This window comes from Pochonia chlamydosporia, chromosome 1 (assembly GCF_001653235.2).
Source record: "Pochonia chlamydosporia 170 chromosome 1, whole genome shotgun sequence".
Lineage (NCBI taxonomy): Eukaryota > Fungi > Ascomycota > Sordariomycetes > Hypocreales > Clavicipitaceae > Pochonia > Pochonia chlamydosporia.
The window spans coordinates 291925-315835 of record NC_035790.1 but is presented as its reverse complement, the minus strand read 5'-3'; the positions used below and the strand labels follow the sequence as shown (position 1 = coordinate 315835).

The following is a 23911-nucleotide window of genomic DNA, read 5'->3' as shown; positions in this document are numbered from 1 at the left end:
ATGTAAATTGTATCGATTTGCGATCCAGCAAATTACACCCCAAGCGTATGGAGACACAAAACGCACAAGTGGACACTTCGGTGGCCAAGCTGTATGACTAGGCAGCGCAGGTAGATAATTAGGTCCAAGAAATGCCATATTCCCTGCCCTTGAGCTGCAAAAACAATCACGAGTAGCCCGCCTCTATTGCCACTCAGAAATCAACTCCCGATATCCGCCGACTGCTTCGGGGCCATCTTCTTGTCTAACCCGGTCGGACAATCCAGATAGTGTAAGTCTGCATGTTTTGGAGTTTTGAAGGTGGGGATTTTACGAGTTGGAGTAGAATAAGCCATGCTGTTGGGGTATGACCATCTCCATGCATTCTTCCCACCAAATTCATGCAATGTCACACATTACGCCCAGTGACAGTCAGGATTACTTGCTCCATGTCTTACCGGAAGACCTGATTTGTCAATGGGGTTGGTTTCAGTCAAAACATTGCTCCTCCAACTCGCTGGTAATAGCTTTCCGGGCCGTTTATGAGCGGAGCGGGTGTGATACTGTCATGCAATTCATGAGCTTTTGTCCCTGTCCTTGATTCCTGGGTGCCACGCTGTTACTCATCAAGTGAATTAATAACTCATGAAAACCCCGGTACGCCTAGTAAAGTAGACTGCTCATAAGTTATCAACGGATCAAGTTATTAACGGTAACCTCAAGTTTCACATCGCACTCGAGAGTTGAAAGATATCCAAGACCAGACTCAAACCATTGGCCGCCACTTCACTGCAATGTCCGTGTTTTTCCAAGACATCTCGGCGTATGTAAATCCCCAAGGACATGCGCACAGGATTGCAGGTTGACTTCTAACTACAACTCTAGTGACAATCCCATTCAGCCGGGCGATGTGAATGCAATTCTCCGGCCGCTTAACCTGGACATCCCGGCAGAGGAGGCTGCCGACTACGAAAGGCTCTTGTCTGCTGTTCATGACATTGCCGTTGGTGTATCACAGCTTCCAGACTACCAGCCGCTGCCGGACACGAAGAAATACCCGCGCGAAGATGTCCATCTTCCGGGGCCAGGCGAACAAGAATTTGGCAACGCCTGGGTGTACCGATTTAAAATCCAAGGCGACAACTCGCCGAGCGGAACCTCACTAAAGGGCAGAACTGTCTGCGTAAAGGACTGTATCGCCATCGCCGGCGTCCCCCTAAGTTTCGGTAGTGACGCTTTTCCAGCATGGACGCCACAGACTGACGCTACCGTTATTACCAGAGTTCTGGATGCAGGTGCTGATATCGTGGGCACGTCGACTTGCGAGAACTTTTGCAACTCGACTGCATCCTTCACCAGTGCACAGGGTATTGTCCACAATCCGCATCAGTCTGGTTACTCAGCAGGCGGCAGCACCTCGGGAGGTGCAGCATTAGTTGGCTCTGGAAGAGTTGACATAGCCCTCGGAACTGATCAGGGCGGAAGCATTAGGGTCCCGTCATCATTCTGCGGATGTGTTGGACTGAAACCAACACATGGCCTCGTACCATTCTCTGGTATTACCAGTGGTGACCCAATTGATGACCATGCTGGGCCAATTTGCAGGTCTGTGACGGAGACGGCTGCTTGTCTTGATGCAATTGCAGGCTATGATGACATCGATGACAAGTCCATTGGCGCTGGGCAGCATGGTTCTTTTGGATTTTCTGCGTCGCTTCAGATCTCCGATAAGCGCCTAGATGGCATCAGGATAGGCTTACTCAGGGAAGGTTTCAGTCATGCTTTGATTGATCCCAGAGTCCGGGACCATGTTCTCGCTGCTGCAAGGAAACTCGAAAGCCTTGGTGCGATAGTCGAAGAGGTTTCTATTCCCCTCCACTTGCATGGACCAGCCATCTGGACACTTCAACAGCGCATTGCCGGCTCGTCGGGTCTTGTGGGCTGTGCTACTGGGCGAAGAGGGTTGGGTTTAACTGAGTTTGAGACGAGGCGTCTGCCATGGAGCAACGCCAATTTCCAAAAGCTCTTCCCGTCAACAAAGAATACTCTTATAAACGGACAATACCTGTTGGCAAAGTTCCCGGGATTGTATAGCAAGACCTTGAACATTGGCCGCCAGATCCGTGATGCCTACCAGCATGCATTGGAGAAGTATGAGGTCATCATCATGCCCACAACGCCATTCGTTGCGCCGAGGCATATGGATTGGACGACCGTTCTCGAGTCCTTTGAGCCAACTATTGGCTTAACTATAAACACGGCGGTGTTTAATGTGACGGGACACCCAGCCATGTCTATTCCCGTAGGGTTTCTTCCCGCGGTTGATGACCAAAATGTCCATTTACCAGTTGGTATGCAAATAGTTGGTGGACTCTGGCAAGAAAAGAAGGTACTCAAGGTCGGGCATGCCTGGGAAACAAACTTTGATTGGCGTACAGAAGGGTCAGGAAATGCCGTCACCAAAGACTCAGAGGAGTCGCTCACAGTTGCAGATCGGGCTGCCCTAACCATGAATAACATACCGTGTGCCATGGTCAGCGGGACACGATCAATGGATTCGAATCACTTGAAGCTATCAACGTAGATCCAGGAAGGCGGAATCAAAAACTCTTGTAATAGATCCAGGGATAGATAGACAGCATCTGGGCAAGGGTCTAGCATAATCGTGAAAACAATATCGCAAAATTTAATTCAGCTAGTTGATCGTGTATCCTCCATCCACCACCAAAGCGTGACCTTGTATAAAAGATGCTTGTTTTGAGCATAAGAACAAAGTCGCATCGGCAATCTCCTCAGGCCTCCCCATGCGACGCATTGGTGCAATGTCTATTGCGGGCTGGAGCCGCTCCTTAACCTCTTCAGAACCCGTCGTCATTGGTGTTTCGATAACCCCGGGGCACACGCAATTGACTCTGATGCCGTCTGACGCATAGTCTATAGCATCGGACCGCGTCATGTTGATAATGGCCGCCTTGGAAGCGCAATATACAGGCGCGGTCGGCCGAGCCACGATGCCAAGCTGGCTGGCGATGTTAACCACGGCACCTCGCTGTTCTGGATGCTCAGAAAGAGGCTGCTGTTTGATCATTTGGCCTAGGACGGCCCGTGAGACAAGCCATGAGCCCTTGTAGTTCACGTTTGTGATTTTGTCAAATTCGGATATTGGTGTTTCGTGCGAACGAAGGGACGCGCCGAGTATGCCAGCACAGCTCACAGCATAGTCGATGCGAGTGAAAGTCTTAATTGCGTCTGACACAAATGCATTGACAAAGGCTTCATCAGATACGTCGCCTGCTTGGCTCGATATGCTGGCCTGGGAGTTGATCTTGAGGATGGCGGCACGGGTTCCCTCAAGGGATGTAGGGTTGATGTCCGTAATTACAAACTTAGAACACCCTGACCGAGCAAAAGCGGTTGCAACTGCTGCGCCAATGCCTGCGTAACTCGTTAATTGAGTGTCTTGTTGCGATAGAGAACATGACCAGACCTTTGCCACCGGCGCCGGTGATGAGCGCTACCCCAGGAAGATTGAACATGGGGATTGATGATGTGTTATCTCAAGTTGTCAACTCGAGGCTGATGTATACTATTGGGATACTATATTGCAGTACTCAGTAAGTCTACTATGGGATTTAATTTTAGCGCATGGCCATCATCTGCCGCTCTCGGAGCATCACATTGTATGGAACTGACCAAACCGCACCCATTGACGTGTTGTTCCCCCAGAAAGGCGCTGTGGAGAAGCGGCTAAACGATTGTGCCACGAGTCAGGATCTTATGGAGAGTAGCATTAGCTTGTACCGGTACCCTCCTGAACCAGTGTGTTAGTTAGCTTTATGTGAAGCCACTGGATGCGCTACCAATGTCTTTCAGCGACATATTGGGGTCAAGTGCATACATTGGGAAGCGGTTCCCTTAATTACCCCAACAACCCGCCCCCAGACTCCGTTTCCTTTTCCTTGCTCTCTTGATCATGACCCCAACAACGGGCGGAGCTCACAGTGGTAATTGTACGGAGTAACAAGCCCCGGAATGGTGTCCCGTACTGATCCTACACGCAAGAGGAGACGCCGAACAGATCCCGGAGACAGAGTCTGCCCGCATTGCGGTCGCTTATTCAAGAGAACCGAGCATCTAGATCGGCACGTGCGAACCCGTAAGGACATGAGCGATTTGAGATATGTTCTGCAAACAATACTGACGTGTCCTGACAGATACCAAGGAGAAGCCATTTGGGTGTGCGTGTGGAGTCACATTTGCCCGGCGTGACTTGCTAACCCGTCATCAACGCATCTCGCTGCATCAAAATGCATCACCAGAGGATCCGGAAGGTGACGGCCGGATACCAGCTACGGCCACTGACTTGGTTGGCTCTGCATGGCTTGAGGGTCAACTAGACGCCAGGCCTCAATCTCGCCCAAGAGGAGCAGCGACGCAAACGCAGAGGGACGGCGATGATCCGGATCCTCAAAGTCTATCGACCTTGCTCTTCCCTCCATTCTTCAGCCACGGTCAGTTGCACTATATTAGGCTGTGGTGCTAATTCACACATTAACACCTGATTCTAACCTTAATAGACAACGTAGAGTTGGACGTGCAATTCCATGAGTTTACTAGCTTCCTTGACGGGGTTGGGTTACCGACAGAATGGAGTCCTTACTTTCCTAGAGATTACGAACCTCTAGATCCCGCCCTCGAAGAATCCCGCACAGGAACAACAACGTCCGGCAGTCGTCCAGAGACGCCGTTTAGCTCGTGGCTACCCTCTGCACCCACAGGCAGCCGACTTCAGAGCAGTCCTGGCGAGTCCAGAGTCACCGGTGTCGAGTCTCAGCCTTACAGAGTGTCAGACGAGGTTCACGCTCATCTGCAGGAGTGTTTCGAGAGCTTCCGAGATGTTGTTGATCCAGAATTTGCATTTCCTTCTCGCCATGCTCTTACTCGCTATATATCGTCCTTCTTTGATGGATTTCATCCCCATATGCCTTTTATCCACTGCCCTACCTGGCGCATGTCGGACCATGCCATGGAGCTGATATTGGGTCTTGCTGCCATCGGTGCGCAGTACTGCTTTGAGCATCGAAACTCGGAGAAGATGTTTTATGCAGGCAAGGCCATTCTCATGGATAGGCTATTGCATAATATTGACAGATTTGGGCCTAAGACTAGAAGCTTACTGAGTCTCCAAGGCATGTCCAGAAGCAATAGGCCAATTCGACGTCACGGCCACACCGAACAATCAGGAGGCGAGCATGACAACTGGGAGCCAATGGATACGGTGCGTGCTCTCATCGCACTTATGGCTTACAGTACATGGGAGATGAAGGTCCATCTGCTTCAAGAAGCCTTTGCCCTCCAGAGTCTCTTAGTTGACGTCTTGCGACACGTTGGACTTGGGGAAGAAAAACAGGTTGATAACGAGCTCCCAACTGATCCAGCGGCCCTAAAAGCAGCCTGGCACGCCTGGATTCGACAGGAGGGAACACGACGCGGCAAACTGGTCGCGTTTTCCTTCCTTCACACGCACAGTATCGCGTATAATGTGTACCCTGTGTTACGAAGTAATGAAATAAATCTCAGGCTACCTTGTTCGACCAAGGAATGGACTGCCTCAACAGCCTTGCAGTGGCAGCTGGCGAGACAGGAGACGCCCAAGCAACAGCAGTTCTTCCAGGATGCCTTGTCGCACTTGTTGAGAAATCGGGACGGTGCCACACCATTGGATCCGATCCCAACACCTCTGGGAAACTATGTGTTATTACACGGGTTGTTGCAGCGAATCTATATCGTCCGCGATCTGTCTCTACCGGTAATGGATCGTCTGGCATCGCTACCCGCTGAGGAGGTTGATAAGCTTGAGTAAGTTCCTACTAGTACAGTCCATGACATTCTGCATCTTCACTCCTTTCTATGCACTAGCTTTGTGCTTTATCTAAATGGAAATAGGCGTGGCTTGCGATCTTGGACGACAGGGTGGCAGCAGGCTCCAGAGTCTACTTTAGACCCAAACAATGAGAGCGGGCCAATCCCTTTTACATCAAGCTCGCTTCTCGGCCTGGCCTATATACGAATATACTTGCACCTGGGACCTCATCGCCAATTAGACACACGCGATCCTGTACAAATTGCCCATGCTATACTAAAGGCTCCCGCAGTGGAGCGTAGTACGGGTGTTATCTCGGCTTTGCTCTATTCCACGCACATGCTAAGCATACCAGTGCGACTGGGAGTAGATCGCGTTGCTAAAAGTCAGGCATTCTTCTGGAGCGTGAGACACTCGCTTGCTGGTCTCGAATGTGCTGTGCTTCTTAGCAAATGGTTATCTTCGTTGGAAGTCTCCATATCATCAACACCATTGAGTGGTATGTAGTCCACCACAAGTCGCTTGAAATAGCGCCGCTAATTGGGGAAATAAGACAGCGAAGTTAAAATTCTACATTGGGTACGGTGTATTGTTAATGAGGCTTATACGGCTATTGAATTTGAGGGAGACGCGACAGATGCCTCTGAGATTCCAGATCGCAACCCGGCCGCACTTAGCCTCGCCGTTTTGCGTATTTGGGCTCACTTTTTTGAAAGTAATACGCAGTGGCCATTTATTAACATGATTGGCACAAGCTTGAAGAAGTATAGAGAACTCCTTCTTTAGAGCATGTAAGCTGCCAAACCAAAAAATTAGATCCATAGGAGCATGGTGTATTTGACAAAGAGTACGCAAATGACAAGGCTAGGCTTCCCAAATACATAATTCATACAGCTCATGGCTAGCTTTAAATAGCCAGTAAAGTCGATCAAAAATACTTTTTAGTTTCTTCAGAGGCTCTAAAAGGTTTCAAGACGAGGCCGATTTGGCCGCTTGGTCCCCGTTTGCCTCGCCCTTCCACCAGCGCCAAATCCATTTACAGTACATCCAAGTTTCCATTGTACCAAACACACAAAGGATGCCAATAATGACCAGCTTCATGTTTCTGCTGATACCAAGGCCTTCCAGAGAGAAGGCTGGCAATTCTGGGTTGTTGTCATTGTTTTTGTTGTTGTTCTGTATGTTTTGAGGCTTGGCTTCTCGCTCGGAAGCTTCTCGGTCGACAGAGAGGAGCGGGCGTGTGGTGCAAAAACTTCTAGGCGATTTTGACGGTATATTTCTTGAATGACCCAAACTCAGCCATTCCTGTTGAATGATCGGGAAGCCGCATAGTGATGTCAATGGGGTGCGATTCCAAACCAGTGGCCCTCTTGGCACAAACCGAGCCAACTTTCCAACAACTGCCATTTGAGCAGGGCAGTGACGTGTATTGTTTCGCTATTCCACGGCGACTTGCGAAGTGAACAAGAAGAAAAGAAGGAGATACAGCTTCAAATTTGAATCTAGAAGTCATGTAAAGGGTCAAGTCGAAATTTATGCAAAGAGCCAGTCTAGACAAATGTTTGAGCAACTTGCTGAATACCTGAGGCTCCATCCATAAGGGCTGATGCTTGATGAGCGCTAGTATGGAATATTCCTAGCTCATGACCAGGCCAGACTGGACCCTTTCCTTTCGGGTAACATGTTGCGACTCATCATCAATCGCCTGCTCCGTCTTACTATTACTCCCATCCACAGAGGCCGTGTGAACCTTTGGCTTACAACAAAGTAGTCCGGCTCGTGCCCACCCAACCAGGCTTCGTGTTGAATGAGTAATTGTGTGTTGCTTCTCACTGAATGAAATCCTCTTCGCAGCAGCTTTAAATACATCCACCAATTCATAAGCTTTCCTTCTTTCTTTTCATTTTTCTCATTTTTTTCCTATTTCTTGTCTTTTTTACCCCGCTTTAGAAGTTCCCATTCATCTCGGTGCAGCCTGTTGCGAATGCTGCATCTGCCTTGTTGCTTTGAGTGCGACCGTCAACAGCAGGACATCAGACAACAAGCCAAATCAACACCCGACTCCGCGGCTTCATCTTGCACTACAACTGGTGGCATCCCGCACTGTTTCTAGAGGTGGAGCTCCTATGGGTGTTTCCAGAATTCATTCTCAAGATTTCTCCTCCGAAATATGCAAGCAACGCCGTGAATGGCCTGGCCTGTGTTGCTGCCATTGTTGACGCGGTTTATTTTAACGGCCCTTGTCGGCAGAGAAGTCTGGAAAGTTGAATCAATACATCTGCTCAACTACTCAACTGTTCAAATGCCTTGTCTGTCTCAAATGTGCAATCTACCGTAAGCCATCCGGGCGCCGAGCCATTAAAGGACCTGTTAGTGAGCAGTTGCACAAACTAGCTCCAAAGCGGCGTCCCCATCAGTAGATCAGACTTGACTCTTCCCGATCATGTTTGCCGTGATGATGGACTAGCTTCCGCTGTGCCATTCCCACCTCGCCGGCTCCATGGGCCATCAGCAAACGCATCCCCTCCCCCGCAACTAACTAAATGAATGTCCGATGACATCTATCTGGATTGCGGGGTTCCCTGAGAAGAATTGGGAGTTCACCCGGAAGAAACAAAGAGGCACTAAACATCTCGGGTCTCACGACATGGCCCTGGCTACGTGGCGGAGCTCTGGCCAAGTCTGGCGTGTGTCAATGCCCAAGCCTCAGAATTCAGGAATTAAATATCAATAGTCTGGTAGCCTAGATTCTGGAATCTTGATACAAACTAAATTCCCGTATTGACACTCTACAAACACCTGAGCGAGATTCAGGCCTCTTCTGTTACCATTATCTACCATCAAGGTTGCGCTGTCTCATCAACACCATGGCGACCGAACTGAACATTGAGGTATGTTGGCATTGAAAGCTCAAGACAATCGGATGCTATACACTCGAATAGCTTGTATACTCACTGTGTCGTCGCGTAGACCTATCCCGGCAACGTTATCAACAATAAATTCGTCGCAACGGCTTCCACTAAGCACTCAATCAACCCTGCCACTGGCGAAGCTCTATTTGAAGTGCCCGTAGCATCGCAAGACGATCTCAATGAAGCAGTTAAACATGCAAAGGAAGCATTTAAATCGTGGTCGCAAACCACCTTCTCAGAGCGCTCCAAGCTTATGCTCGCGTTTGCCGACGCTGTCGAAAAGCAGCGTGAGCATGTCGAAAAACTCTTGACCATGGAACAAGGCAAACCAATTGGCTTGTCAAGCACCGAGTTGACCATGGCGATACAGTGGCTTCGCACTTTTGCCACTATGCAAGTAAAGGATGAAGTTCTTCAGGAAGATGATGAAAAGGTTGTCTATGAAACTCATCCCCCGATCGGAGTTTGCGGAGCCATTATCCCTTGGAACTGGCCTGTCTTGCTCGGCTTAGGCAAAGTTGGACCAGCTCTCATGACAGGCAACACAATCATCATGAAACCCTCCCCGTTTACTCCATACTGTGACCTTAAACTCGGCGAAATCGGCATGTCCATCTTCCCACCAGGCGTGTTCCAGGTCTTGAGCGGCGACGACAATCTCGGTCCCCGGATGTCAGAGCACCCAGGCATCGACATGATTTCATTCACTGGATCTATTCCGACTGGCAAAAGGGTGGCAGCCAGTTGCGCCAAAACTCTGAAGCGTTGTGTCTTGGAACTAGGCGGCAATGACGCAGCCATCGTGTGCGAAGACGTTGACATTTCCAAATGTATGCCCAAGATCGCGACCCTCGCATTCATCAACTCGGGCCAGATCTGCATGTGCATCAAGCGACTCTACATACACGAAAAAATCTACGATGCTTTCAAAGAGGCAATGGTCGACTTTACAAAGAACAACATTAAGACAGGTGAGGGCTTTGAGCCCGACGTAGTTGTTGGTCCGATCCAGAACAACATGCAGTATGTAAATGATCTACGGATACACAACCGCTTTCAAATTGCTCACATCTTGCAGGTTTCAGCTAGTCAAGCAAATGTATTCCGACGTAGACGCTCGCGGCTACAATGTGGCTCTCCCTGGCAAGGTTCGGGAGGGCTCAAAGGGCTATTTCATCGAACCTGCGATTGTCGACAACCCGCCAGATGATTCCAGCATCGTTACTGAAGAGCCATTTGGCCCCATCGTCCCAATTCTGAAGTGGTCCTCGGAGCAAGATGTGCTTCAGCGAGCCAATGCCCTCCCAACCGGGCTTGGGGCGTCTGTATGGAGCAAAGATTTAGCACGAGCCGAGAGAATGGCTCGTCAATTGAGTGCAGGTAGTGTATGGGTCAATTCTCACTTTGACGTGGCCCCCAATGTTCCGTTTGGAGGACACAAGGAGAGCGGTATTGGTATGGAATGGGGCATGAACGGCCTCAAGAACTTCACCAACACCCGAAGCTTGTGGGTTTGGAAGAAGGTGTTTGAGTAAATTCGGGAAGCATGTTGGAGGCTTGCGCAGACCACTTCCGTGCCTTAGTTTGAGAAACTATGCGTAATAAACATCTCTGTTCAAATGTGGTGGCGTTTTATTTTCATGCATTACTCAAAGACATGATCACTAGTGACACTGTCTAACTAGAAGGTCACAAATGTGATAGTTGACGGAGCTATACCCCAATGTTTCGAAACAGCATTGCCTTGCAAAGACTGTTTAAACTACATATAGTGTTCAAAAGATGAGCTCTAACCCCGGCCTTCAAACCACATTTCCTGCACTCATAGCATCAAATGGCCTTGTCTCTTCTCAGTGTTAACTCGAGGACTCTCGGGATAGTGGCGTTGGCATGAGACGAGGTCTAACAGGTTAGCCGTATCAGACCCTATCGTCATGCTTTACAGCCTTTTTCGTCCAAAACCAACTCAGGTCACCAACCGGGAGCTGGATGTCAAACCCCATCACTCCAAGAAGCTGCGACAGGAGCAGATACCAGCCCATAATCGCCGTGAAGAACCACGCGGAACCCGCGCCCTAAGGTAAGATTAGTGCCGGTTGTGGAAACATGCTCTGGAGTTGAGTACCACATACTACTAATAACTTTGCACCGCTATCGGCTGCTCCCTCCGCAAGAGCCCACAGAGCACCAGACAAAAGCGTGAAGCCAAGTCCCGAGCCGGCAAATACCAGCATAAAAACAATGTTGACCTTGGTGGCACAAACCAGGAAGAACAAATTCATGCAAGCTATACTGATCGGAAAGTAGGCTGTCAAGTACCATATTAGCAAGAACCGAAATTTGGTAGCTAATATACATCATGTATCAACACATCGCTACCTACCGAAAGTTGCATTGAATTCGGGTGTCTGTAGTCCCTTTGCGAAGTTTCCGTCAGGGTCGTATGCGCCAGCGGAGTTATAGAATGGGTGAAGACTTGATGCGAGCGCTAGAAAAACGCATCCTAGGTACTGCATTAGCAATTTTGGTACTTTAGGTCAGAAAACTAGTAGCAAGATGTTGCACCATACCATATGTCGTGAAAACTGCAAACGGAAACGAGTTGCCCAGAAAGAATTCGAGCACGCCGGAGATGATCAAACACGGACCACCAATGAAGTAGAACACGCCACTGAAGGATTTATTAGCCCAAGGAAGATAATTTCACTTAGCATTGTAAATTGAAGCCTACATGTTGGCAGCACCAAGACCGCCAGCACCACGCCAACCGATGAATGAGCATGCCAGAGGTGTAAGTCCGAGTACAAAACCCAACAGCCCTAGAGGAGTAGGATTGCCAAATGTTTTCCGTAAATCACCTTTCACATGATTCATCGGCTGTAGATATAGTCTTTCGAAGAGGTCTGGGGACATCATGACCGTGCTGGAGCTACGGAGTCTCTCAAGAGTGGCGTCCCGAGGCTCTTCGCGTGTCAAATTGTCACCCTTCATATCGCTATCACACATGATACAAGGTAAGAGTCTCAATAGAGCCAATGGTCAACAAATTTGTCGAGTTTTCAGGTGAAGTAAACAAAAAGTTGACAGTACAAAGTTATTTGTGAAGATGCAAGGCAAGCTATCTGCTACGGTTCCTTTCTTATACTTGAAAACTATTGACAAACCTCGGAAGCCATCTTGAAAGTCGGAAGTTGGCAAGAGATTAGCCCTTTGTTAGCTGTCTCTTCTCTTTGAAGTGTGTAACAAATTTCAAAAAATCTTCCTGTGCTGAAGTTCCGAAGTGAGCAGTAGGACAAGTGCAAAATCCTCTGTTAAATTGCCCAAAATTACGAAAAAGGATGTTGCAATCAAATATGACATGGCCAATCATCTTACGTCGGAAGAATACTATGGTACACTCTTGCACACGAAAGAGTCTCATTTCAGCCAAAGACGATGTTCCGGATCTTCAGTTCAAGCTACCACTCAGTGATACTACATCGGGATATGAGGGCAGGTAGTTGCGTCTCAGAGCAAGGCACTTGACAAGATGAGCTTGACAGAATCGAGATTGTTACCGGCCCACTTCCCCAAGATATGACGATTTTGATAGTCTCCTGAATCCGGGATGGGATTCTAGTTACCGGCAACCTGAATCCATTGACAGGGCCAAAGGTGTCAATGTTGTGGGGGTGGATCAGATATAGTGGTGATGATATTTGACTTTTCCACAAGGAGACGCAAATACCCACTAAAGGACGCTGGTGTCTCCAATGATCCCTGTATGCGCGTGCCACTTCAGCCAAGGTCAGCCACATCGGAAGCTGTTGGCCTGTTTTTGAAGTTTCGGAAGCTGCATCGGCAGTCGTCGGAAGTCATGGCGGTGGCCGTAGCTTCGCCGTGAGGGCACATACCCAGTACTGTACTGAGGTCTGATTCAAGCTTCACGAGGGTCATGGGTCGATACTTAATATATGAAGCTTCTGTTTGTTTGAAAGTGAACTTGAGAAGAGTTCTCTGACTCGCATAACGAAGATCCCCAGGTAGCGAGAACCAACAACAGTGCTACTACCGCGAGATGCCCGACTCAAGTCCGAAGTACTCTGAGTTTGGGTTCAAGCTGACAAAGAAACTACAAAGCAGGTGAGGCATTCCGCATGAACGTATGGCTTCCAACACACCTGTTCTTGCTTGGCTTCCATGTCGCTCTCCACGCGAGGGGTCAGCGGAACCAACAGCGACGGGTAGATTTTTGATGACGCCTCATTTGTTAGCAAGAGAGAAGCCCACCATTTCGCTAGGAGTCGTTTGTGTGTGTGTGTGCCTGCATGCATCCTAAAACCCTGTCATCATGTCCGCCGACCCCGGCCACAAGGAAGATGGTTGTTAATCCCAAACCTTCTCCGAATCCTCTCCAGAGGATAATGATAATTTTGCTCCATACACATGCTACATTCGCGCCTTTGCCTGGTAATTGCTATGAAGTTATGAATTCATGACTATAACATCCATCGACGTCGTTTTCCAGCCTCGACATTAGATTTGACGCTCATCGGGCGATGATCTGCGGTGCCTCCGGTGCTGAGGCGTAAGTTACGGCGCTGAGCGCCATACTTACACGGGTTCTGAGATTCGATTCAACACAACGCGCCGAGTCCCTGTCGCTGCCGTGCATAATTATCTTCCATTCTCAGGCGCATGACATCTTCTCTCGCTGCAAGACAAGAGATAAACCTCCCTCCCTCTTTGCTGACACTCGCCATATAGACTTCCTGTCCGGGGTTGCGACACCATGAGGTCTCAACAGCGTCATGAGCAACTCGCTTCGCGCAAAAGATGCAGTCGAGCGTGCGACATGTAATTTGACTCCTTTCTCATAACTTGACTCACTTGACTCACTTCTTTCAGGTGCAAGAGGCGCAAGGAGCGCTGCGACGGCCGGCAGCCCTGTGGCCGATGTACCGAACGCCGAGTCCACAACGACTGTCGATATGAGACAGAACATGGCGCACGAGGAGCCAAGGTGAATCCTACCAGACAGCGAGGTGGTTCCGTCTCAAGCTCAAGAGGCCGATCTTCGGTTGAGCCGCCATCTCTCAACATGGACATTGACAACACGTCCCCTGCAGCAACGCCGTTGGATCAGTCACGCCTGATCTTGGACAAGAAGGGTCGGTTCATGTATTTGGGAGACTCGGCCAACCCATCATTTCTGCAATCTATTCGGAGATTGGTTCGAGAGACTCAAGGGCCTTGTCCATTTGTAGATGATCCGTTGCGACCATGTATGGTAGAGGCATCACCAGAGGGTGCTCCCGCATGGCTCGATGCTGGCTCAGACCAAAACGCCGCCCCAACTTTCACCCAAGATGAAGCCAAACATTTCGCCAGTCAATATTACCTCTGTACAAATGGTATTCTCGACCTGTTCGACAAGTCTGTGTTATTGGACCAAGTTCCACAGGCTGTTGGAAGGAGCGCAGTAGCCCTTCCTCTTGCCAAACCCGTCGTCTACCTCATCCTCGCCATCGGCGCGCAATCTTCGCCAAAGGATCTTGGGGAGGTCGCAGAGTCATGCTTCAACTATGGTCGTTATCTTGCGGCGAGATATCTCATGGAGGATCCGAGCACGCTTGCTGTAGAGGCCTATCTTCTCATCACCATGTACTTGTTGGCATCGTCTCGACGGAATGCTGCCTTTATGCATCTTGGATTCGCTGTTCGCGCGGCATACGCCCTCGGTTTGCACCTAAAACCCGTATCAATGCGCTTCACGGCCGACGAGTTCAGACACAGAGAGCGTATATGGAAGTCCCTTCGAAGCCTGGACATTCTATCTAGCGCCATGCTTGGCCGCCCGCCGGCGACAAAAGAGACGCGAAATACCAGATCGGCAGACGATTACTCCGCTTGCAGTGATCTGCTGTCCATCATGGAAGACGTCTTGACAAACGTCTACGAACAGAGACAGATCTCAGCCATTACCTTGAACAGGGTCGCATCGCGTCAGCGCGAATGGGCAGCAATTTTCACTCGAGGTCTGGCGACGGACAATGTTGAGCCCGGTGACCAGATCGAGGGAAGCAGTATCCCCAATATTGGCCTGACTCATATCAAAATCGTATTTCACTGGACGGTCATGCTCCTCACTAGGCCCTTTCTATCAGAACGAGTAACAGCACATGCTCGACAAGCTGCTTCAGGACTACAGAACGCTTCAGACTCTTGGACCCCAGCAGAGTCGTCTCGAGTGCTCGCACATGCGTGCGTAAATTCTGCGATTCGGACTCTCGCACTACTCGAACCGCTCATTGATGCATGGGATACTCCTACACGGTTGCCATTCAGCATGAGCTGCGTGGTGCATTCTGCCTTGGTCATCGGTCTCGCCCATTTTGGTGATATGAACCAAATATTCCCCCTCGACAAGTTTATGTTCACGGCACGCAGCCTATTGCAGAGGTTTTCAAGGGATGCAATTGCATCTAGAAATTGTACCATCATTCAACTACTCCATGAAGCTTGTCAAGCCTATTCAGAAAAGCGGCACGCCGCCACTATGGATATTGAAGGGCAGTTGATCAGCAGTCTTTTCGGCCAGCTACATTATACGCCTCCTGGAAATGAACTCGTGTTGAACCCTTCATTACAAGATTACCAAACGATGGAAACGGCAAATGCGACCAACGACAACATAAGTTTGATTGATAAGGCGTTTGGATCCAATGATGCAGCTGATACAAGCTGGGATGACGTGTCGCCCGCGAACGAAGACGACACAAAGGCCGCGTCTAATACGACCCAGTCGATCCAACCCTTGTCTCCAAGTTCTACGCCCGCTACAATACCGAAGGCGGATGAGGACACGTCTGCTACTGTTAATATGGACTCCTCAAATATTTTCGACGGCAGCAACATTCTGGGAGACGCGGACATTGTCAACCTGGAGTCTCAAGATGACCTTGTCTCTTTGTACGCTTTGATAGACACTTCTGGTGGCTACTTGGGGCTGGAGTAGAATTGCAACAATCTGGCGAGAGTGTGTCGCCCATCAGCTATCTCACTACCTTCTGGAGTTCCACGAACCGCAAGATATCACATTCCAGCGCAAAGTTATGTATTACACAGTCTCTCAATTTCGCTGGAGAAGTAACAAAAATAGTCTCTCAATGCTAGGTATCATACCATCATGACAGGAACATATTCGTCTTGCATTGCCGCGTTGGCAGCTCCCAGGCACTTTCTGTACGTAAACCCTGCCCCTGCAACTTTCACAGCAGAGGTACATGCGCTGGGTTGTCATAGTCCACGTTTTCCGGTGCTGATTCGATTCGATCGATACACGTGCCAAAGACACGGTCCCAGAGCCTTGTTTGTTTGCCATAGTTGTGGCTCTTACGCCAGCCCTTGCGATGGTGTAAGTCGTGGTCTTCCAGGACAATTTCCGCATTGAAATATCGTAGAATAGGATGGAACGTTGATAGCCCCGCTCCGTGAAGCCGCAGTCCGGAATGACCAGCAACTTCAATAAAAGCAATGTACTGATGGCAGAGCCACCATTCATAGAAGCCCAGCGGGAGCCCCATAGCCCGAAGGCTCATATATGTCATGAAAGGAATGCCCACAAGATCGAAGAACTCCTGCTCCTCGTCTGCAAAAGCCGTCATAAGTGGATTGGGATGTTTTGTCAAATGGTGAGTACGATGATACTTCCAAAGGAAGGACACATCATGCATCAGCCGATGGTACCAGTAGAACCAAAAGTCCAGGATAACACCGTAGAGGCCGATTTCGAGAACAAGCCATGCCCACCAGTGCCAATCAGAAAGCACATCAATGGGCTGTGTTTCCTTATTGTATGAGAAGTATATCGCCATCGCAACTCTGCCACCGGTGCCTTTGAGAGCAGACAAGAGGACCTTTGTCACTCCCACATCTGGAATTCCATCGCGGTCATGGACATCCCCGTCGAGGAAGCCCCATTTATGACCCATTCGTCGAATTGTGTGGACTTCTCGGATGAGGATGATATTGAAGGCGTTGAAGTAAAACGCAAACATGAGCATATAATTCAGACTTTGCAATCCCGTAAAACTCAGAATAGCCTGGTGGATAAGCAGTGGCGTGACAGCATGGAACAACACCCAAAGATGCTGTGACCATTGTGACAGATATGGGATTTTATCTGTTTTTGCGTGCTTGGGTACCGGCTTATTCAAGGCGACCGGATGTCCATCGAGGAGTTCGAGTATCCAGTGGCTTAAGTTCCATGTGTCTCTGTTGGCAAATCGCCAAGTTGACTTCATAGAGTCCTTTGGGTTCGGGCCGGCGGACATGATGCTCTTGTATAGCCCACCACGTCAAGAGGAGATGCGAAGGAAACGACCGTGCCTAGCAATCTTAGTTATAAGTTGACACACCGCACATGAACAATGCGGATATCTGTATTTGCTGGACGGGCATTTTGCTTGCTTGGACAGCTGCACCACAACCCAGTTATAAGTTAGCCACGAGTAACAGATATGACCATAGTTCCTCGTACGGCTACGGAATAACACCGATCATTTACGTGCCGTTTCTGTTGTTTGTGGGACTTCCCCACACATTAATCAACACGGATTTAGACTTGGTGTTGTCATAACCTTGTCTTTTCTTGCCACTTTTGGACACTGCCTCCGAGAACACAGCCAAAATTTGCTATATCTTTCCAGCATGCCATTTTTTTTCGACTCGTTTAGCCGGACAGATTCGTTCGTGAGACGGTATTTCGGGATATTTTAGACTATTTTCAAATGATACAGGTGCTGTCGTAAATTAACGTGCCCGCCGATTCGTGACGTCAGGAAGAGAGCGGACACAGAAGTTGGGCCGATGAGCCGGATTTGCCTCCCCACAGCTGAACAAGCTAGAACCTCAACACTCAACAGAGTCAACACATTCTTATGGTAGTGAAATATGCGATTGGACAAGCATATTCCCGAGTTCAAGTAGCTACGAATGCCAGAGTGTAGAACGTTCACATGGCCCATGGTACCGGCGACGGACTCAGGTAGAAGTCACGCCAGACCAACACTTCTTTTCACATGCCAATGCGTTTTACGACGAATATGCGTCTCTGTCTCTGCATGCTGACAAACTAGGGACCGTAAATTTGCCTAAAATATGCTGCCGAGTCCACGAAATGCCGCGTCTGAAACGGAAGGCCAATTCACAATCTCTGAATGGAGAAGGATCTAGGTAACCTGTTGCTGTTGACTGACAGAGTAGTATATAGCTCTCTGAGATTATCCGGCCGAGAAACAGTATTACGGTAGCAGAAGCAATGATCCTATCCACTATCATGAACAACAAATTGGACTTCGACATGTTCAATTCCGTTAGCATTTTCTGAGGCGCCAGCCTGTAGCTTCTGTGCATGCAGCCTGATAGTATAAGTATAATGCCAATCGTTTCAAGTGGCCAGCTACCCCTTGATGACAAGTTGCGATTGCTCGTGCATGTCGTTCTGGATGGCAAATGGCCTGATCGAGGTTACTGCCGTCGACAGCAAGACGGGAAACACGCTGGTGAAAACATGCATTCGTCTGGTTGCCGCCAACGTAACCAATGGCAAAATCCGTGCAAGCAGCTCCTTGGTATAGATCTAGAGTAGGTTGCGTCACAAATTCTTCCGGCAAAGGTTCCTGGGTCATCTGCACCGCGTTTGACAACAACAGCGTTCGATTAGGCAGTACCCGTCGCTAGGTCTGACAGAAAGATCAAGATAGAGGCGTTCTCACCTCGAGACTCTGGCCATGCTACACTGTAGATGGAGGCGTCAGAAGTTGCACATGTGTTTGCTAAGCTATTCATAACCATTGTGAATGCAAATCTGCCAGGAAGCGTATTCATTCGGCCGGCTATGGGAATAGCTCACGATTCGCGACTTCGAGGAGCGGTCTCCATTGGCGACGCCAATCACATTCTCAACCCTGTTGAAAAGATTGGCTCGAATTTAGCCTCAAAAGGACGGTCAGAGCCTGATGGAGCAGTTCTGCCAAAATACATCGTGGAACGGAGCAGTTTCGGGATATGGGATACGCTGAGTGTTGGTCGGCTTGACGCGTTCTGGTGAACGGATAAATTTCGGATACAATACAAGATTAGAATGGCTAGGAGAGATGTACTTTCGTAGGTATAGGCTGGTGTGATGTTGGTATACAATAGGCAGGGGTTCAGACTTGATCAAATAATTGCCGGTCAATGTTGGCGGTGCCAAACGTGGTGCAAAGTTAACCGATTTACAAGTTTGGAATAGCACCACCTTATTTTTCATCTTTTCTCCCCAAGTTTAAAGTCACCATATCCTGTTAATAATGCGTGGAAGCAAATGATAGCAACGGGCAAGTTTTCAATATTCTTGTGCAGGGTAGCAGTGGTGAGATTTGTGGCTGGGTGCTTCAGCTGTTGAATTCGCAAGTAATTGAGCATGGGTGGGATGCCAACGGGAATGAATTTTGTTTCAATGGTGGCTATCCGGCGATGATTTCTCGGAACCTTTTCGTCATTGCGTGCATGTGCAGTAATTCACCCATGATCGTGGCCAGAGTCTGCCAAGCAGCAGTCAAAACGAAGCGGCATCGGTCATCAACCATGCCATCTTTAACCCATGCAGACCATTGATGAAGACGAAAAGGCAGTCCTCGGCAGTCCGCGGAACATTGATAACCTTGGGAGCTTTGACGACCCACAAGGCCAACCGTGTGACGGTTATCACGTGAGCACGGGTCCAGATGGCGACACCGGAGCCACATGGAAGCCAGTGGGAGGATCAGGAATGGCAAATGGTAAGCAGCAGCACCCCGCTTCGCGTCATCCTCTGTCCAGGTCGCGTCTGGTCGAGAGAAGAGTGATGGGTGGCACCAGGGAGGGGCAGCCTTGTCAATCCCTCCTGTGACAAGGAGGGGTAATTCAATGCACAACTGGATTTCCAGAGAATCGTCGAAGTACTCCGTAAATGTCAGGAGATAAAGTGGTTCATTGGCTCGTATGACAATTGGGATAAAGGAAAGCCCCCAGTGGCGATGGTGCTTTTGGCACATTCCGTACTAAACTTTGATTCAGACAATTGTATTTAAAATGGGCAATGGGGAGAGACTCCAGATGTCGTGTCGGCTTCCGGCCATTGGCCAACAACGGCGCTCCCAGCATCTTGGAGCAGCACAGCACTCTGTATTCTGCATGGGCTCTCTGAATCTTTGGTGGCGGCGGCAGGGTGGTCGACCAGGCTCCGCCTCTTCACATCTGACAGTGAGGAGCAACACCCCATCGAAAGGGGAGGCGAAATGGGGCCATCCAACTGACCTCTCAAGGGATTGCTATTTCGAAAAGCTTCCTTGCGGAACCGCCATTCAATGTTTGTCTGGAGTCGGCATCTGGAAACTGGAAACGGGGGTGCTGCCCCACTACGGCCATGGCAACTGGGCCAGTTCAATCGCCGCGGTGTTTGAGGAGACGCAGTGACTGCCCGAATTGCCATTTGCAGACATCTATCTGGACAGCAGGACAGCAGGGTGCATCGGAAATTTCCCCGCAACTCACCAGCTGTTGGCACGCACCAAGCAAACACTGTGACGTACACTGTGGTCCAAGAGCACTGTAGTGAGAACAATTCGAGGAGCTTAACGGCGGCTAGCTGTTGATAACAATTTCCACAAAATTGGTACATTCGTCGCTGTGTTGGGTGATGTGTGATGTAAAGTCAACATTGAAGTATGAATGGCTCACCAGTACCGATCATGCACGCATTGACCATCGAGGCCAGTCGCGTGTGTGAGCTGAGGGGCAGTATCCTTGCTGTGGAAGCACATAACTGAACACAAGGAAAGAGCAAATCATGGAAATGCACAAGAGGTCAAAGATGGAAAGAGCAAGGCAGCTTTTTAAGTGCCCAGACTTCCCCTCACTTTCCATGCATGAAAATCACTCGGAGGCGAAAAATGAGACATCAATTGATCCCGAATGCTCCTCGGTCTTTGTAAACGGCCGTACTCTACGTACTGTACCTACGGAGTCTGGCACATGTTGATGCTCGAGGTTCGTTTCAATGTTGCCAGAGGTCAATTGGTGTGGGAGGCTGGTGGCTGCTGTTAGCAAATGGTGCGCCGGACTGCCGGTGAGATCGGTGTGCAGGAGCTGCAGGCCGTGCCGCCAAGAAACCTTTGAAGCTGGAGGGTGTCTGGTTTGATGGACATGGAGTCTGGGAGTCTGTGTGGATGAAGCCAAAACATACCTAGGTAGTCGGGCATCGTAGCAACGGGTGACCAACGAGAATCCAGCCATTGGTCATTGACATGGCGAAAAGTGGAAGCTTGTCGCAACCGGATGCTCTAATTACGATTCAATCGAAGCTCCAACGCAAGTTGGACAAGCTACGGGATTCGGCGGGATCCTGGGTCACCGAGACTGCGCGGGGTTGTCGAAGCTTCTTTGTCCATCGATTGATTGATCTTGACGCCTGTCTTGCTGTCGTGTCTCCAAAATCGTCTCGGTTCTCCAGCCATCGTCCCATCCAGGTCCCTCTTTCCCACCCTCTGGTGTCTAGTGTCTTGTTCACATCAGTTTCAACAGTCGTCTGGTCCCCAAATCTGCACGGAACCCTGACGACCCTCCTCCGTACCTATTCCGTACCTACTTTTGTGCCAACTTTTATATACCCCGCCATCCTTCCCTTCCCGCCACTTCCTTCATTTCCTTTCCTTTCCTCTCTTCTTCCAAGCTTACACTGAGAGAGCGAGAGAGAGCCTCAGCTTCATTTTGCAAACAACTCTTCCACTTCTCACTCCTCATACATTTCCATCACAATGGCCGAGAGCAAGTGTCCTCACCTCAACGTCGCTGGCGGCGGTACCAGAAACCGTGACTGGTGGCCCGAGTCCGTCAAGCTCAACATCCTCCGCCAGAATACCTCTGTCACCAACCCTCTCGGCGAGGAGTTTGACTATGTCTCAGCCTTCAAGACTCTCGACTACGAGAGCCTCAAGAAGGACCTTACTGCCCTCATGACCGACTCCCAAGATTGGTGGCCCGCCGACTTTGGCCACTACGGAGGTCTTTTCATCAGAATGGCTTGGCACAGTGCTGGCACTTACCGAGTCTTTGACGGTCGTGGTGGCGGTGGTCAGGCACAGCAGCGATTTGCCCCCCTCAACAGCTGGCCCGACAATGTCAGTCTGGACAAGGCTAGACGTCTACTTTGGCCCATCAAGCAGAAGTACGGCAACAAGATCTCATGGGCCGATTTGCTCATCCTCACTGGCAATGTTGCCCTCGAGTCCATGGGCTTCAAGACCTACGGTTTCGCTGGTGGCCGTGTCGATAGCTGGGAAGCTGACGAGTCTGTCTTCTGGGGTGGCGAAAACACCTGGTTGGGCAACAATGTCCGATACAATGACAACAAGGACTCCCAGAAGCGTGATCTCGAATCTCCTCTGGCTGCTGCCCACATGGGTCTCATTTACGTCAACCCCGAGGGTCCTGATGGCAACCCTGACCCCGTTGCCGCTGCTCGCGACATCCGCACCACTTTCGGCCGCATGGCCATGAATGACGAGGAGACCGTTGCCCTGATTGCCGGAGGACACAGCTTCGGTAAGACTCACGGTGCCGGCCCTGCCACCAACGTTGGTAAGGAGCCTGATGGTGCCGCTATTGAGCAGCAGGGCCTTGGGTGGAAGAGCACCTACGGCACTGGCAAGGGCCCCGATACCATCACCAGCGGTCTCGAGGTTATCTGGACCAAGACTCCCGCCCAGTGGAGCCACAACTTCTTCGAGTATCTCTTCAAGTACGAGTGGGAGCTCACCAAGAGCCCTGCGGGTGCCAACCAGTGGGTTGCCAAGACCAATGACGAGATCATCCCCGACGCCTACGATGCAAACAAGAAGCACAAGCCCAGAATGTTGACCACTGATTTGTCTCTGCGCTTCGATCCCGCTTACGAGAAGATTTCTCGCCGCTTCCTCGAGAACCCCGACCAGTTCGCCGATGCATTTGCTCGCGCCTGGTTCAAGCTTACCCACCGTGATATGGGCCCCAAGTCTCTCTACGTCGGACCCGAGGCGCCCACTGAGGACCTCATCTGGCAGGACCCCATCCCCCCCGTCAACCACGCCCTGATCGACGAAAAGGACGCTGGTGCCATCAAGGAGGAGATCCTCAAGTCTGGTCTTGACGTTTCCAAGCTCGTTTCTACTGCCTGGGCTTCTGCCTCTACCTTCCGTGGCAGCGACAAGCGTGGTGGCGCCAACGGAGCCCGCATTCGTCTTGCTCCCCAGAAGGACTGGAAAGTCAACAACCCTGCTCAGTTGTCTCAGGTCCTCAGCACCCTGGAGGACATCCAGAAGCGCTTCAACCAGTCTGGCAAGACTGTCTCTCTTGCTGATGTCATTGTCCTGGCTGGTGCTGCTGGTGTTGAAAAGGCTGCTCGTGATGCTGGTGTCAACATCACTGTTCCCTTCACTCCCGGTCGCAACGATGCTACCCAGGAGCAGACTGACGTTGAGTCTGTTGGTTACCTCGAGCCCTTGGCCGACGGCTTCCGCAACTACGGAAAGTCTCACGGCGCTGTCAAGCAGGAGCACCTGCTTGTCGACCGTGCCAACCTGCTCACTCTCTCTGCCCCTGAGCTCACAGTTCTCATTGGTGGTCTGCGTACCCTGAATGCCAATTACGATGGCTCTGCTCTTGGTGTCTTCACCTCGCGCCCTGGTGTTTTGACCAACGACTTTTTTGTCAACCTGTTGGACGCCAACACCGAGTGGAAGGCTACTGGCGAGGACACCTTCGAAGGTGTTGACCGCAAGACCGGTGCCAAGAAGTGGATCGCCTCCCGCAATGATCTTATCTTGGGCTCCCACCCCGAGCTTCGTGCCGTTTCCGAAGTATACGGCAGCGGTGATGGTGCCCAGAGGTTCGTTAAGGACTTCGTTGCTGCATGGGATAAGGTCATGAACCTGGACAGATTTGATGTTAAGAAGGGTGGAAACAAGAAGGCCGCCCGCCTGTAGATTATTATCAAGAACTCATGACGATGGAGAGATTGCTATAGGTAGTGTGAGATAGCCCCAGACAGTAGGAAAAGTTTAATGACTGTTATGCAATTCAATTATATGCGGAGATGTACTCGGACTGTGAGGTG

At 50.1% G+C, this 23911-nt stretch overlaps 10 protein-coding genes across 10 annotated transcripts; 5 read left to right on the top strand and 5 right to left on the bottom strand.

Annotated features, from left to right (window-relative positions):
* Positions 1 to 773: 773 nt before the first annotated feature.
* VFPPC_00041 (amidase) lies at positions 774 to 2563 on the top strand (the record flags this gene model as incomplete). The annotated part of the gene is made up of 2 exons (XM_018280140.1): positions 774 to 802; positions 865 to 2563. The coding sequence occupies 2 exons, from the start codon at positions 774 to 776 to the stop codon at positions 2561 to 2563; spliced, it is 1728 nt and encodes a 575-aa protein (XP_018148048.1).
* Positions 2564 to 2674: 111 nt separating this feature from the next.
* VFPPC_00040 (oxidoreductase, short-chain dehydrogenase/reductase family) lies at positions 2675 to 3515 on the bottom strand (the record flags this gene model as incomplete). The annotated part of the gene is made up of 2 exons (XM_018280139.1): positions 2675 to 3414; positions 3467 to 3515. The coding sequence occupies 2 exons, from the start codon at positions 3513 to 3515 to the stop codon at positions 2675 to 2677; spliced, it is 789 nt and encodes a 262-aa protein (XP_018148047.1).
* Positions 3516 to 4011: 496 nt separating this feature from the next.
* Positions 4012 to 6628, top strand: VFPPC_00039 (C2H2 type zinc finger domain-containing protein; the record flags this gene model as incomplete). Its single annotated transcript, XM_018280138.1, has 5 exons — positions 4012 to 4135; positions 4194 to 4490; positions 4557 to 5838; positions 5926 to 6341; positions 6396 to 6628. The coding sequence occupies 5 exons, from the start codon at positions 4012 to 4014 to the stop codon at positions 6626 to 6628; spliced, it is 2352 nt and encodes a 783-aa protein (XP_018148046.1).
* Positions 6629 to 7097: 469 nt separating this feature from the next.
* On the bottom strand, positions 7098 to 7355 carry VFPPC_15049 (hypothetical protein; the record flags this gene model as incomplete). The annotated part of the gene is made up of 1 exon (XM_018292802.1): positions 7098 to 7355. One exon carries the CDS (start codon positions 7353 to 7355, stop codon positions 7098 to 7100), a length of 258 nt encoding a protein of 85 aa, XP_018148045.1.
* A 1354-nt stretch (positions 7356 to 8709) lies between these two features.
* On the top strand, positions 8710 to 10289 carry VFPPC_00038 (aldehyde dehydrogenase; the record flags this gene model as incomplete). The annotated part of the gene is made up of 3 exons (XM_018280137.1): positions 8710 to 8733; positions 8813 to 9777; positions 9833 to 10289. 3 exons carry the CDS (start codon positions 8710 to 8712, stop codon positions 10287 to 10289), a joined length of 1446 nt encoding a protein of 481 aa, XP_018148044.1.
* Positions 10290 to 10584: 295 nt separating this feature from the next.
* Positions 10585 to 11745, bottom strand: VFPPC_12679 (GPR1/FUN34/YaaH-class plasma membrane protein; the record flags this gene model as incomplete). The annotated part of the gene is made up of 6 exons (XM_018290456.1): positions 10585 to 10656; positions 10734 to 10829; positions 10887 to 11062; positions 11138 to 11257; positions 11325 to 11425; positions 11486 to 11745. The coding sequence occupies 6 exons, from the start codon at positions 11743 to 11745 to the stop codon at positions 10585 to 10587; spliced, it is 825 nt and encodes a 274-aa protein (XP_018148043.1).
* A 2089-nt stretch (positions 11746 to 13834) lies between these two features.
* On the top strand, positions 13835 to 15751 carry VFPPC_00037 (C6 transcription factor; the record flags this gene model as incomplete). Its single annotated transcript, XM_018280136.1, has 1 exon — positions 13835 to 15751. One exon carries the CDS (start codon positions 13835 to 13837, stop codon positions 15749 to 15751), a length of 1917 nt encoding a protein of 638 aa, XP_018148042.1.
* A 253-nt stretch (positions 15752 to 16004) lies between these two features.
* Positions 16005 to 17069, bottom strand: VFPPC_00036 (fatty acid hydroxylase superfamily protein; the record flags this gene model as incomplete). The annotated part of the gene is made up of 1 exon (XM_018280135.1): positions 16005 to 17069. The coding sequence occupies one exon, from the start codon at positions 17067 to 17069 to the stop codon at positions 16005 to 16007; it is 1065 nt and encodes a 354-aa protein (XP_018148041.1).
* A 2175-nt stretch (positions 17070 to 19244) lies between these two features.
* Positions 19245 to 20440, bottom strand: VFPPC_00035 (hypothetical protein; the record flags this gene model as incomplete). The annotated part of the gene is made up of 2 exons (XM_018280134.1): positions 19245 to 19756; positions 19858 to 20440. 2 exons carry the CDS (start codon positions 20438 to 20440, stop codon positions 19245 to 19247), a joined length of 1095 nt encoding a protein of 364 aa, XP_018148040.1.
* A 1135-nt stretch (positions 20441 to 21575) lies between these two features.
* Positions 21576 to 23780, top strand: VFPPC_00034 (peroxidase/catalase 2; the record flags this gene model as incomplete). Its single annotated transcript, XM_018280133.1, has 1 exon — positions 21576 to 23780. One exon carries the CDS (start codon positions 21576 to 21578, stop codon positions 23778 to 23780), a length of 2205 nt encoding a protein of 734 aa, XP_018148039.1.
* Positions 23781 to 23911: the final 131 nt, after the last annotated feature.